Source organism: Penicillium malachiteum (genome assembly GCF_028827825.1).
Source record: "Penicillium malachiteum strain IBT 17515 chromosome Unknown utg000001l:1.0-8184562.0:1.0-8186909.0, whole genome shotgun sequence".
In the NCBI taxonomy this organism is placed as follows: Eukaryota; Fungi; Ascomycota; class Eurotiomycetes; order Eurotiales; family Aspergillaceae; genus Penicillium; species Penicillium malachiteum.
In genome coordinates, this window is record NW_026643094.1 from 7,814,352 (window position 1) to 7,827,441 (window position 13,090).

General features: G+C 47.2%; 7 protein-coding genes across 7 annotated transcripts; 4 read left to right on the forward strand and 3 right to left on the reverse strand.

Moving 5' to 3' along the window:
- Nucleotides 1-977: 977 nt before the first annotated feature.
- N7483_002885 (STE20 family serine/threonine-protein kinase) lies at nt 978-3,115 on the forward strand (the record flags this gene model as incomplete). The annotated part of the gene is made up of 5 exons (XM_057086322.1): nt 978-1,026; nt 1,115-1,182; nt 1,249-1,416; nt 1,485-2,086; nt 2,146-3,115. The coding sequence occupies 5 exons, from the start codon at nt 978-980 to the stop codon at nt 3,113-3,115; spliced, it is 1,857 nt and encodes a 618-aa protein (XP_056952471.1).
- A 2,051-nt stretch (nt 3,116-5,166) lies between these two features.
- On the forward strand, nt 5,167-7,059 carry N7483_002886 (DUF4048 domain-containing protein; the record flags this gene model as incomplete). The annotated part of the gene is made up of 2 exons (XM_057086323.1): nt 5,167-6,794; nt 6,864-7,059. The coding sequence occupies 2 exons, from the start codon at nt 5,167-5,169 to the stop codon at nt 7,057-7,059; spliced, it is 1,824 nt and encodes a 607-aa protein (XP_056952472.1).
- A 561-nt stretch (nt 7,060-7,620) lies between these two features.
- Nucleotides 7,621-8,286, forward strand: N7483_002887 (translocation channel protein TIM22; the record flags this gene model as incomplete). The annotated part of the gene is made up of 3 exons (XM_057086324.1): nt 7,621-7,722; nt 7,789-7,884; nt 7,948-8,286. 3 exons carry the CDS (start codon nt 7,621-7,623, stop codon nt 8,284-8,286), a joined length of 537 nt encoding a protein of 178 aa, XP_056952473.1.
- Nucleotides 8,287-8,723: 437 nt separating this feature from the next.
- Nucleotides 8,724-9,826, reverse strand: N7483_002888 (zinc-dependent alcohol dehydrogenase family protein; the record flags this gene model as incomplete). The annotated part of the gene is made up of 2 exons (XM_057086325.1): nt 8,724-9,253; nt 9,313-9,826. 2 exons carry the CDS (start codon nt 9,824-9,826, stop codon nt 8,724-8,726), a joined length of 1,044 nt encoding a protein of 347 aa, XP_056952474.1.
- A 563-nt stretch (nt 9,827-10,389) lies between these two features.
- Nucleotides 10,390-10,803, forward strand: N7483_002889 (uncharacterized protein; the record flags this gene model as incomplete). The annotated part of the gene is made up of 1 exon (XM_057086326.1): nt 10,390-10,803. The coding sequence occupies one exon, from the start codon at nt 10,390-10,392 to the stop codon at nt 10,801-10,803; it is 414 nt and encodes a 137-aa protein (XP_056952475.1).
- Nucleotides 10,804-11,429: 626 nt separating this feature from the next.
- Nucleotides 11,430-11,804, reverse strand: N7483_002890 (uncharacterized protein; the record flags this gene model as incomplete). Its single annotated transcript, XM_057086327.1, has 2 exons — nt 11,430-11,500; nt 11,684-11,804. The coding sequence occupies 2 exons, from the start codon at nt 11,802-11,804 to the stop codon at nt 11,430-11,432; spliced, it is 192 nt and encodes a 63-aa protein (XP_056952476.1).
- A 14-nt stretch (nt 11,805-11,818) lies between these two features.
- Nucleotides 11,819-12,254, reverse strand: N7483_002891 (uncharacterized protein; the record flags this gene model as incomplete). Its single annotated transcript, XM_057086328.1, has 2 exons — nt 11,819-12,131; nt 12,166-12,254. 2 exons carry the CDS (start codon nt 12,252-12,254, stop codon nt 11,819-11,821), a joined length of 402 nt encoding a protein of 133 aa, XP_056952477.1.
- Nucleotides 12,255-13,090: the final 836 nt, after the last annotated feature.

Sequence of the window (13,090 nt, forward strand, 5' to 3'; positions counted from 1 at the left end):
ATATATACCTCAGGGACATATAGGCTCAGGCTACTCTGATATATCTTAAACAGGTCCAGGTCCTGATGCTTGATGAATCATATGGCGGTGACCTTTATATCTACAATGCCAGCATCCCCTCCGGGTTTCTCGACAAACTCGACACGCCGTTGCAGTTCTCACCAAGCTCTCCGATTGAAATCAAATATTTTTGTATTGATATGGGAAGTGAAACTAGGCTGGGAAAGTTGCACCGGCTTCTCTGCCCTGGTTCGTGCAGTTGTTGTTATCCTTGTGAGAAGCAACAGGAGCTGGGAACGGAAGCTAGTTTATGAGGACAATATCATGATCAATGATCTTTTAAAGTTCACGACTGCAGTGTTCATATGGATCTGCGAGAAGATTGGGATCTCGGGAGAAATCAACTTGAAGGCGTTTGTGCCCAGGTGGCAGGCACACTGCCCAGGTGGTTTGAGTGGTAAAGCATTGCGTGCATGTGGGGCTAAATATATTTGAGGACTGTAATACACCAAAAGATATGCATGTGGCCAGCTATAGAAAGGATGCCAAAAATTCGACAGAGACCAACTTGAATGCTGGATGATGCTGGATAGTAAGCAGTGTAATATGTAGTAGGTACTCCGTACAGAAATGGCATCAAGGAGAGTCGCATGTAACCACTGGCAGACCCCTGGGCCCTTACCTTGAGGCCGAAAAGGGAATGGTGTATCCCCACATTTCTGCCTGGGGTATCAGGTGTCATCCGTTGCCATGCGAAACGGAGCTTGTTGTTTAGCCTGGACAATGCGTATAGTGGGCTCCACCCCTTTAACTGCTTTCCACTCTTTTTTGTCAACTGCTATCCCCAAGGTTCCTGAGCTTTCGTTGTTTTACCGCTCTCAAGCTCGAGTTCAATTCCCGTGGATGAGCCCTGTGAATCCCGTTGCAGCTCTGTCCGATAGGAATCGTTCACGTTTGAAGCCGACCGTTGCGCAACCATGGCAGACGACATGGCGAGTCATTATCAAGTGATGGAGGAGTTGGGCAGTGAGTTTTCAATCAATACCTCTTTCTTTTGGAAGATTCTTGCAGGGCGCAATGTACTGATCCGCGTTTTCGCGTTTGTTTTCATTAGGTGGAAGTTTTGGAACCGTCTACAAGGCAATTGATAAAACCACCGGTGAAATCGTCGCTATCAAACATGTACGTAGCCACCTGCTCCCAATTGTCCTACCGACCACCTAGCTGACCCCTTTTGTTCTGCTGCAGATTGACCTCGAGTCCAGCGAAGATGATATCCAAGAAATTCAACAGGAGATTTCTGTGCTGGCCACCTGCGCCAGTGCGTTTGTTACACAATACAAAGCAAGCTTTCTCAAAGGACATAAGCTCTGGATTGTGATGGAATACTTGGGAGGAGGCTCATGTCTAGACCTGGTACGTCGGAGGATAACCCCCTGATTATTCAATAATCTCCTGTTTGCGACCGCTAACCCTGGCCGCAGTTAAAACCAGGGGTTTTCAACGAAGCGCACGTGGCGATTGTCTGTCAACAACTACTTCTTGGTCTCGATTACCTTCACACCGAAGGCAAGATCCATCGCGATGTAAAAGCGGCCAATGTTCTGTTATCGAACACCGGAAAAGTGAAATTGGCCGACTTCGGTGTCGCCGCACAGCTCGTCAACATCAAGTCACAGCGCAACACATTCGTCGGCACCCCATTCTGGATGGCGCCAGAAGTTATCCAGCAGGCTGGATACGACTTCAAGGCAGACATCTGGTCATTGGGTATTACCGCGATTGAAATGATCAATGGCGAACCCCCGCATGCAAGCACCCATCCGATGAAAGTTCTGTTTTTGATTCCGAAGAACCCCGCCCCTCGATTGGAGGGCAACGAATACAGCAATACATTTAAGGATTTTATCGCGCAGTGTCTAACAAAGGATCCCGATCGCCGTCCTAGCGCGAAAGACCTTTTGCGTCACAAATTCATCCGAAATGCCGGCAAGACCGAAGCACTGCAGGAGCTGATCCATCGCAAACAAGACTGGGATGCTGGTCGAGGGGTGACCAAGGATGTGAAATATTATGCTGAGTCACTGTACGCTATTAATGAGTATTATATCCAGGTTCCATTCACTAACGGCTTTTTTTTTGCAGGAATACCATTACCAACCTCCCCACTGAAGAAGATGACGAAGATTGGGTCTTCGATACTGTCAAGGCCCCAACCATGTGGGTACCTAAGGGTACAGACTGGAGCACTCTGGATGAAGAATGGGAGGAGCAAGATCCTAGCCAATTGATGGAGGATATGCACATCTCCGAACCACCTCCGCCGCCTAAACACCAGGCCAATTCCACTGTTCGCCGCGCAACCAACGCCGAACGATCACCATCTGTCCGTCGGGCAAATACCAAGCGCCGCTCTAGTGGTGTCAAGCAACCGTTAGGTCTTGATCTTAGTTTTGGCAACACCCCATCCACTGTCCGCCAATTCCGCCGAGTTTCGGATAAGGTCCCCAACGAGAACAACCAAATCAAGCCTCCTCCCGGTTTTGACGAGAATAATAGCCCCAAAGTGCTGGCTTCGGATTCGGCAAGCAAAGAAGCCCAGCTAGGTCGGAGAGCGTACAGCAGAGCCGTGGGACTCTCCTGTCAGGAAGTTCTTGCGACTACTGGCGATGGTGAGAAACGGGAAGCTATCTCTCGACTGGCCGAAGCCTGGAGTGACCTAGAAATGGTCGATCCCGAGGGCCTTTTCCATATTGTGCGGATCATGAACGAGAGACTCCAAGCAGATCCCCGACTGTCTAGTCTTCTTCCCTCATCTCCTCAGCAGCCAGATTCTCCTGGGCGTCCACGACTTATGCTGGCGCAAAACAACCCCCACTTGAAAAGTCACCGCCGACGTCAATCAAGTGTCGTCGACTCCCAACCCCCTTCTCCTCTTTCCAACCTTCCAGGCCAAAATGCCTCGGGTATGGAGCACACCAAACAATTGTCTGATGTTCTATACTCGCGGTGGGCCGAAAGGACTCCGCAACCGCTGGGGAATCTAAACCACTCCACCTTCTCCTCATCCTCCTCCTCACATCCTCAGATCCTCAAATCTTCCCATCTCATTTAGCCCTACTTCCTCTACATTGAATCCCCTTCTTGGGCTCTTCTTCCATTCGTTTGTATAAACCATTTTGGCGTTCCCAACGTGTTGTATAACCCCCTCCTTGCGTTCCCATCCGAGTCTGCGACTTTCATTTGCATCCTTGGTGTCCATTCTTTCTTGAATATGTTTGTTTACGGTTTACGAATTTCGGAGTTTCTCTCATCTGGTGTAATATTGATTGGTTCCATGCACATGTCTCGATGTTTTGTTCCTATCTTGGAATATCTTTGTCTTTATTTCGATTCTCTCATCCAGTGTCTACTGCATGTATTGACCCAATACTTGGACACGTCTCTTTTCCATAGATAGCTTTTGTTGTCTCCATGTCATTTATGTCACGTCCACGGGTGTATGCTTTGTTGCCCCCTACTCGAACCCCTACCTGATTGCACATGTGCATTGTCTGTAAGGGGTCAACTGATGAAGTGTACAATCTGTATGAAAATTTGTTAAGAATACGTTTTTCTTTCGTGTGATGGATACTACATATTTTTCTTTCCAATTTAAAATTGAAGTTCAAGTTTGGAGATACTCGTTTATGTACATAAAACAGCTTCAAGCCCTGTTGGAATTGGTCGAAGAGGTTTCAACTGATTATACTCCGTATACCACTACTACCTATCTAGTATAGATGAGTCGCCTGGGCATATGTAAAGTTCAGACAACACTGAATGTTTCTCGAGTATTTGAGCTTTCCTGCCGGTGCCCAAGCGCAAGTCTAGATCAGGCTATGTAAAATTTCCTTGCAAGTTGCACCAGCATGCGTGTGCATATAGGGGGATGTACTTAACATTGAAGTTACATACTTGGATAAACACCAAGGAATCCGCTACACAGCCCTGGAGGTAATTCGAAATCTGGATAAAACCCCTAATGAACCCCTGGATTAAGATTAAAACAATGTGCATATCTCGCCGATTCTCGCGCAAGCTCGGCAGTGTAGTGGGGCTGACCACGCAGTGTCTGTGGAGTAGACGAAGTGTGGAGTATAGGAGTGTTTTGTTTTGACCAATTTAAGAGTAGGTAATTTAATAAGAACTACAAAATTTGGGCATCTTCGAGTTCTTAAGACTGAAGATACGTATTTATTCTATTTCTGGCTTATTTAGGTCAGGGGGGGCTCTCACCATATCAAACTGGATATAATGTACCTAGGGCTACTTCGTACTAGGTACGGAGTACATATGGCAATGTTGACTGTATAACCAACTCCAAGTGTGACTTCTACTATGTAATAGAAGCAATTTGTCTACTATTTAGGATTGCAGCTGCTTTGAAAAAATATCCATGATTGGATCCATTTAATTCTGTACTCTGTGACTAAACTGAAGCTTTAGAGCTATACTATGAAGCTTGACGCTAATACTATCAACTCTTTCAAAGGAGGGAGTACATGGCAGTGCATAATCCCAGGTGCCTCGACCCTTCAAGTTCTATGTAGCACAGTAGTACTTGAGTATAATGGTCAATATTCTAACCATTGTACTCCATATACTCCATAAATAGACAAAGAATGTACAATCCATCATCTCATCGGAAGTTAATCATCCAATAGTTTTCTGTCTCGAATCATATAGGAAAGTCAGAATGTCGATCAATTGGCCCCAGTTGAAGTTCTAGTGTTTATGATGAAGAGATAGTGTACTCCTATATGGAGTACTATGATTCAAATCTGTCTAATGCATGTAGTACTCTGTATAACTCACAGAGACTCTTAAAGCTGATTTATTAAACTCATTAAATCCATTCTACTCCGTATATAGAAATGCAATGTCAATCACTCTTGACCTCGGGCCCCTGAAACACCCGTGGCAAAGATGCGCGGTCCAGGGACCCGCTTTGTGGACTCTCAGGAGAACGAGACTTCCAGACTTCCAGACTCTCGTCTTTTTTTTCTTTTAACCTCCTCAAACTCCTGTACATATTCTCTTTGATCTCCCTTTTGAACCTCGTGGCTCATATGTTCTTCCTTGTCCCCACATAACTTTCTTTGACTCCTTGCTGGCTGGTCCATCATGGAGAGCTCGGGAACGGGGGATCTACTCGTCCACGGTCCACCGCCGGATGCGTCCCAGAATTCCAATAATGTCGATTCCCCATCCCACTTGCTGGACTCGGATCCTGTATCCGATCAGTCATTCGGTCTCTCTCGTTCCTCATCACTGTTGCAGAATAAACAGTCAATACCCCGTGCCCATTCCGGGGCGCGACATGCCAAACGCTTGACCTTGAATTTCCCCATCAATCTTCCTTTGAACCAAACCCCAACCGCCACCCCCGACAGCACTATTGCGTCGCCGGGATCCATGACCCCCGTCACACAGTCGTCAACTCGCCCGTCCCCCGCTCTCCCCGCTGGTTCCATCCCCTTCGATGCGCAAGACGATGGCTACGATTTCTTGCGCGCCATCGCCTCGCAGGAACGGAAGGTGATGGAGCTTCGTGAGGAGCTGCAGCGGGCCGAGTCCGATCTGTCCACCCTGAAGAAGCAGTGGGCATTGTCTGAGAAGTCAAAGAAACGCACCGAGATCAACCTCCACGCTGAGCCACTGATACCACTACGATCCCCGGATCTGAAGGGGACAGAGGCCGGCTCAAGCTCGAGTTCACACCGCCGAGAACAAAGCATGAGCTCTGTTGGTAGCTCGGTGGTGCCTCAAGGCCGAGTTAGTCGGGAGCTGGAGTGGGAGCGACGCTCGAGTATTCGTGCAGCTGCTACAGCCGGTACTTCTATCTCGTCTAATGGTCGTCGCGTTTTCCAAGGCTCTCATACCCGCACTCTGTCTCTTCTTTCCCCTGTCACTGTTACTGGTCCCTCTAGCACAAGTCCTAGCTTTGCTGATAACGAACGTGTGGGTCGTACCCCGAGGTCAGCTACATTGCCATCCGTCGAACGCAATAACAACAATAACCACAACGCTGCTACCAACATGATGATCAATCCCATTGACGAGAGTCAAGTGCCGGAGCACTTGCTGTCTCAGTGGCGAAAGACCATGCCCCCACCATCCAGGGAGGCACTCATGCGTACGGGCAAACAAATGGCTTCGGACCTGCGCGAGGGCTTGTGGACTTTCTTGGAGGATATTCGTCAAGCTACAGTGGGCGAAGAAGGTATCAACGGAACAGAATCTCGAACCATGTCACCGCCGAACTCCTCGTTATCATCGTCAAATCCACGTAAACGAAGCTCTATTGCGAAATCACAGAGCCGGGAGCGACTTTCAGTCGTGGGGGGTGTATCGCGATCATCATCGTCATCATCGCGGGGTAAAGGGCAAGCGGCCGAGCCTACAACCGGTAAAGACTCCAAGCCGGCGGACATCGCCACCTCGTTCTGGCATGAATTCGGTGTTGATTCACCCGCGCAGAAGTCTCCCGGCGCTCGCCGCAACCCTTCCGAGAAGACCGCCGACGCCACGACCCCTCGGGGCGAGAACGAACCCGACCACCTCGATCACCACTCCGGCAGCCTAGTCAACAACATGGAGGATGATGATACGGCCGATAATTGGGATGTGTGGGATACACCGTTGTCGGGAAGCAAGACAAGGCACACACCTTCGTCTAGCCGATCGACAGTCGAGTCAAAGCGTGACCAGTCGCCCACGACCCGGGGTAGTAGTCCGCGAACGAGTGCTAGGTACATTTCGACTTTCTCTGATTTCATCTATGACAATCTTGTCATGCGCTGACGCTCTCCTTGCCCCAGCTTTGGTGAATGGAACCCCCTGACCGCCGCCCCTGAATCCAATACCGAAACCATCCCCTGGCCTACGATCACTAAGTTGGCACCTTCGAAGCTCCAGCGAACTGCCTCCAACCTTATGGCCGAGTGGGAACGAAGTCTATCACCATCCCCAGAACGAAAAGACTCATCTTCAGGCAAAAGCAGCAAAAATGACTGAACCAAACCCTGTTTCTTATGGTTTGTCTATCTTCCTTTTTTTCCCTCTTCTTTATGTACATATTTTATCTCCATTTCCTTCTTCGGCCCCGTTCTCGCGGGTCTCCGTTGGACGAATTGGCACGACATAGCACCCACGAGAGCGTTACTTCTTTTTGGTCTTGATACGCGGAGCGTCTTGGTTGATTTTTAGTTACTTTTTTTCCTACACTTGGCCAGAACCTGATAAACCAGATAAAGGAGAATACCAATACAAATACCAAACAGAATCTTACTCTTTAAAGTAGACTTAAATATTTCTCACTCCCTATTTTGATTTTTATACATATCGATGGATGTCACGTGATAAAGTGCCAAGTTGGTTGCTCTGCGGCGGCGAAAAATAAATTTGCGTGAATCGCCGCCTCCGCAAGAGTCTCCGCGTTCCATTGATTTGATCGCGATTGTTCCTTTTTCCGGGCAAAAGTTCACCCTCTCTCTCGATCTTCGCTGCGAAATTACCTACGGGTTCACTCCTTCATACCACACACCTGAACACCTCTCTCTCTTACCTAAAATCACAATGAACCCTCCCGGTATGGGTATGGGCATGGCAAAGCCGATGAGCTTGGGAGGAGACCCAACTGCTGGAATGAACGAGCAGGAACAGGCAATGGTCAAGATGGCATGTCGTGCACCAGGAAGAAACTATGACAGTGAAGATCTCAAACTAACGGGTTCCCTCGAATAGATGCAAGCTGGTATGGAGTCATGCCCCGTGAAGACAGTCATCTCAGGAACCATGGGTTTCGGTCTTGGTGGTGCTTTCGGTCTCTTCATGGCCAGTGTAAGTCTCATCTAATATCACTCGCCTTTCCCGAGGAGTTCAACTAATGGAGTATCTTATCAGATGTCCTACGACTCATCCTTCACCCCTCAAGGCCGAGCCATCGCCGATCTCCCCTGGCGTGAACAAGTCCGTCGCGGTTTCAAGGATATGGGTGCGCGATCCTGGTCCTCTGCTAAGAACTTCGGAATCGTCGGTGCGCTTTACTCCGGAACTGAGTGCTGTATCGAGGGTCTTCGTGCGAAAAACGATCTTACCAACAGTGTTGCGGCTGGTTGTATGACTGGTGGTATCCTGGGCGCTAAGGCTGGTCCTCAGGCTGCTGCGTTTGGTTGTGCTGGTTTTGCGGCTTTCAGTGCTGCTATTGATGCGTACATGCGTATGCCTGAGTCAGATGATTAAATTTCATCTTGATTTTGTGCTATGTGCTCTCTGGCTTGTTTCGATCTCGACTTTCGATACCTTTTTCCCTTTTTGCGGAAAGCTCAACCTGTATTCTATTTTGATCATTTTCTTGTTATTATGGCACTTCGGCGCATTTTTGTGGATAGATGGGAGCATAGAGGGCGTTCGGGTTGCATTTTTCTTCTTTTCATGTGTTATGCCTTCGCTGCACATAATATCCTCGGAGTGACTTAGAGGCTAGTCCTTTTAGTTGCTCTGATTTACAATATGAGTTATCTCCCCTTTGAAAAGCATCATGGTCTATGTTGTATTTGTATTTCCACATTCGAGGTTAGTATAAATCTAGACAAAACTTCAAGTTGACACTCCCAATATTTCTATGGTTGATACATGTACTAGTATCTTGCTCAAATTCCACACTGGCTTGGATCCGATCACTCATGCACAATGCAGATTTTCCCAATGTGCTTCCCCGAATTCAGAGCATGATAAGCAGCGACAATTTCCTCCCGACTGAACCCAAACTCCTTGTCAACGTGGAACCGCAATTGTCTTCCAATCACAAAAGCCACCAGATCATCCTGCATGCACTTGGGTCCAATCATAAGGCCACGAATAACGGCTTCCCGCTCAATAGCAAGCAGCAAGATATCGGAATCGATCTTGTCACCGCACTTGGCAAGATACCCAACCACAGTGATCACACCTCCCCGTGCAAGTGCAGCTAGGCTTTGCACGATGGTACCCGAACCACCGATCTCAATGATATGATTCACACCCTTACCTCCTGTGAGTCTCATTGCTTCTGCGCCCCAGTTGGGTGTCTTGGTGTAGTTGATACAGTAATCGGGGTTGAACTTTTCCTTGACGAAATTCAACTTTTCATCGCTGGATGATGTGACGATAGTTGTGGCGCCAGCTGCTTTGGCTAGAACAAGGGCAGTCATGGAAGTACCACCAGTACCTAGGATTGGACACCATTAGATAATGAATAGCATATAAGGATGATGGTGTTGAACATACCTTGTACCAAGACTACTTGACCCGGGACCAAAGGATTGTTTCCATAGAGAGCATTCCAAGCTGTAACTCCAGTGCATACAAGCGTGGCTAGCTCACTGTATGTGTGTGGAGATCCAGGTGGAATCTTGGTGACAGCAGAAGCCGGACGGACAATGTACTGTGCCATCACACCATCTGCACCACCGCCGCTCTGACCAGATAGTTTGTGCTGAGTTGGTCCATAAAGTCTGGTGTAATCAAAGCATGCTAGAACTCGATCTCCCTTGGTGAAGTCATCGACCAGATCACCCACTTCCACGATATCGCCCGCTGCGTCAGATCCTGGAACGACATTCTCCTTGATGGGTAGGAGGTAATTCGAGGTGGCGATTTGAGTATCTCGAGAGTTGAGACACACAGCTCGAACTCGGATTAAGACTTCATGTCCACGAGGCTTTGGGATCTCTTCTTGGTACGAAGTCAGGTCCTCGAAGGCGGTTCTGGTTGGAAACCGGAAGACGGTTTGGTGAGGCATTGTGGGAAATTGGTGGAGAAGAAAGTCCTTGGTTTTTGAGAGAATAGTAGTTGATGATCTTTTTCAGAAGAGATAATGTCTCTATTTATACCAGATATTTCTGTCTCCAGATCTCTCTGTCAAAGTATTGATTTGAAATTATCTCGTTCTATACTCTGCTATATCCACTTTGGCTGCTCCAGTGACTCCGGTTGGCTCAACACTCAATAGTCCCACTCCAGCTCTGGAGGCTTCCGAGGAGTAGATTCGAGGAGGGTCTCAAGAGCTTTCATTGTCGTCATTAGTGAACGAACGAGAAAAAAAAGGATGTCAACCTTGGAAGACTCACCATCAGTGCATTTCCCACGGGGTTCCGTGGTTCGAAAGTATACGCGTAATATTCAAACATTGAATGTTACGTGTATGTGAACCTTCCAGGGTTGGACTGGGAGGTGTTGTATATGACTTGAATCGCCGTATACCATATCCTCTCTTCCACAACACAACTCTCCCCGGCAAGCACTTGAGCTACATATCCTTCGCCATACCGAAAATCTCAAACAGAAAACAAATTGAACGTTTCAATGGCTCCGGTATTTCACATCCAAGTCGTCGACCTACCCTTTCCATTCACAGACTACATCGAGGCCAACGTGCCCATTTTCGCACCCCCGTCAGAATATCCTGCTAGTCTCCAATCTATTCCGAAAAGCATTTACGATCAACTTCGGGAACAGCAGTGGACAGACATGGACTGTTATGAATATTTCACCTGCCTTGAAAAATTCATGGAATTCGAGAGCACATGGCTTCGTCACAATGGCTGGAAGGAGCAAAAAATACAGGAGTGGAATGAAGCATGCTGGAGATTCTATTTTGTGCCGGGTATTAAAGAAAAAGATCCCAAGGATCACCATTTTCAAATGGCTCTTGCGGCTCAACGAAGCACCGTACCACGTGTGCTGCTTTGCGAAGAGATGGACGCGCGAGCGGAATGAAAATGGGATCAGGAAGCTTCAGCAGGTAGTACCATCAAACTTGGATCCAGAATCGGATTCAACAGTCGAGTATGTTCAATATCTGCGAGGATTTTCCGCAGCGTCTTCCTTATTGATATGAACTTGTTGCTTTACCATAATTGAAGAAATTGACTACCCTGACGTGCCAGAAGTAAAGATATGGGCGTTTCAAAGTTTCGCTCGTGAAAAAGTAATGAAGAAAGAGAAATACGCATCTTATTTTCTGGTACTTATTGATTTATAACAGGTATTTGATTTCTCCCAAGGTTCACATGTACAGGTTTCTCAGTGTCTATTTGCTGTTTTTGGAACGATCTTGTTGTTACACACAGTATTTGCATCTAATTCCAAGGTTATATACTGAAGAACAAGAGGAACAACCTTGGGAAGAGGAACAATAATATTGATCTAGGTAATAATGACCCTACATATAGGACTGATCTAAAGGTTCCTGTTGAATCATAAGCTCTTCCTCATCATCCTTAGTCTTAATCAAGGTAAAGCATTATATGATTATAGAGACAAGATTAAAAACCTTGGTTTTAAGACTGGAGGAAGAGCATGGATAGTTGAGGAAAATCAAAATAATATCAAATTAGTCCGACTTAGTGCTCGCCTGACAGAATATTTCCCTTGGTCTCACAGTCACTGCTCTTCCAGATGTCGACGCTCTTGACTGAACAAATCAGTTGAAAATTGCGGAAGCCCTGGAGGCTAGTCGGTACTGAGGATAGCCATTCTCAGGAATAATTGTCTCCTCACAGAAGGGAAAGGGGAATTTCTTGCTGCAGTACGTATCACCATTCTTTTTCTTCATCGTACACTGTGGACCACATTTATGGATCATGAACTTGCATACCAACGCATGTAGACAACGCATGTAGACGTGGAAACTGTGTCTTATCTGGAATCTCCACACAGATATACTCATCCACTGTGGCAGGTGACACGAAGTTCAGATAGTTTGCCAGGAAAACCATGAGGTGAACATGCGTCAGGGTACGCTTCTGGCACTCAATGGTTGAGAACCGACCAGTGCACGTCTCGAAATCTCCTTCTCCTGGACTTTGCGAAAGAGCTGCTGCTTCTTCTGCTGAAAAACACGGGAGATGATATCTGCCCGGTCCAGAGGCTTCTGAGTACCCTTAATCTCAGCTCCAACCTCCTGCCACGCAGAGTTGGCTGTCTCCGCCGCATAGTCTTCATCAGGGAAAGTATTCGAGTCTATCCGCGACGGAGGTAGGTCATACCCAGATATATTTCTGGCCAATGTTCTCAACGTGGACTTTCTTAGGTAGTCTCCTGGACTAGCTCACAAGGGGGTGCTCTCTGAAGTGTCACAAATGAAGTGTCCTTTCCATGTCTTTCCATGAAAAAATATGTGATGATGAACCGAAAGTAAAGGAATGTTCTTGCTGGCCGATTTTCATTCAGGAAATTCAACTCTTTGCCATGAATATCCTGGAAATGTATACGCTGATACCATCCATGATATTTTGAAGTTTAGAACTTGAATAAACCAAGAGCGACATACCTCCTATCTCAAGCTCTGCCCCACACATCGAGCAATCATATTCCTTCGGCAACTTTTGTTTGTAACAACACATTTCTACCGTGTTGGCTGTGTAGGATCTTCTTTTTGATCCAATATTGGCACTCTGACAACCATTCCCGTGTGAAGGCCTTCTTCAATAGTCTGGTATAGTAATAATGATGCTGTTCATTTTGTTAGAAGATTGACTAGGGTAAAAGGTGATAAAACCTCACCATTTCGTGGATCACTCAAGAATCTGATTGTCTACCAGATGTAACCATTACCCTTGCCCAGGTGGTAGAATGGTGTCCCGGTACGCTCTCTCCAGGCAGCCCTTATCAAGTGGACCTTTGATTCTCTGGCATTTCTCTAGAGCGTTGTCAATATCATCTGTGAGCAGATTTCGCTGTCTTTTCAAGACTTGGAGTGTTTGCGTCCACGGGTATTCTGTTGGACTCTTTTGGATCAAGGGGCAAGCTGTTTTCTGTACTCTGCGGAGCTGAAGGCATCGGTCGAGTGGGCATCATCGTCAAGACCAGCTTTTACATGGCTGGCATGAGTCTTATCGTCCTTGATGGCGTGGATCTTGGGGTGAGGAAGTCCAGATGTCGGAGGCTGTTGAGTCCACTGATATGCGTGATGACGCTAAAACCACTTGTTTCTGAGTGGTCTGTCTCAGAATGTGATGGTTAGAAGACGTCCATGGTTGGGTGATTAGATCCTCTAAGGCAT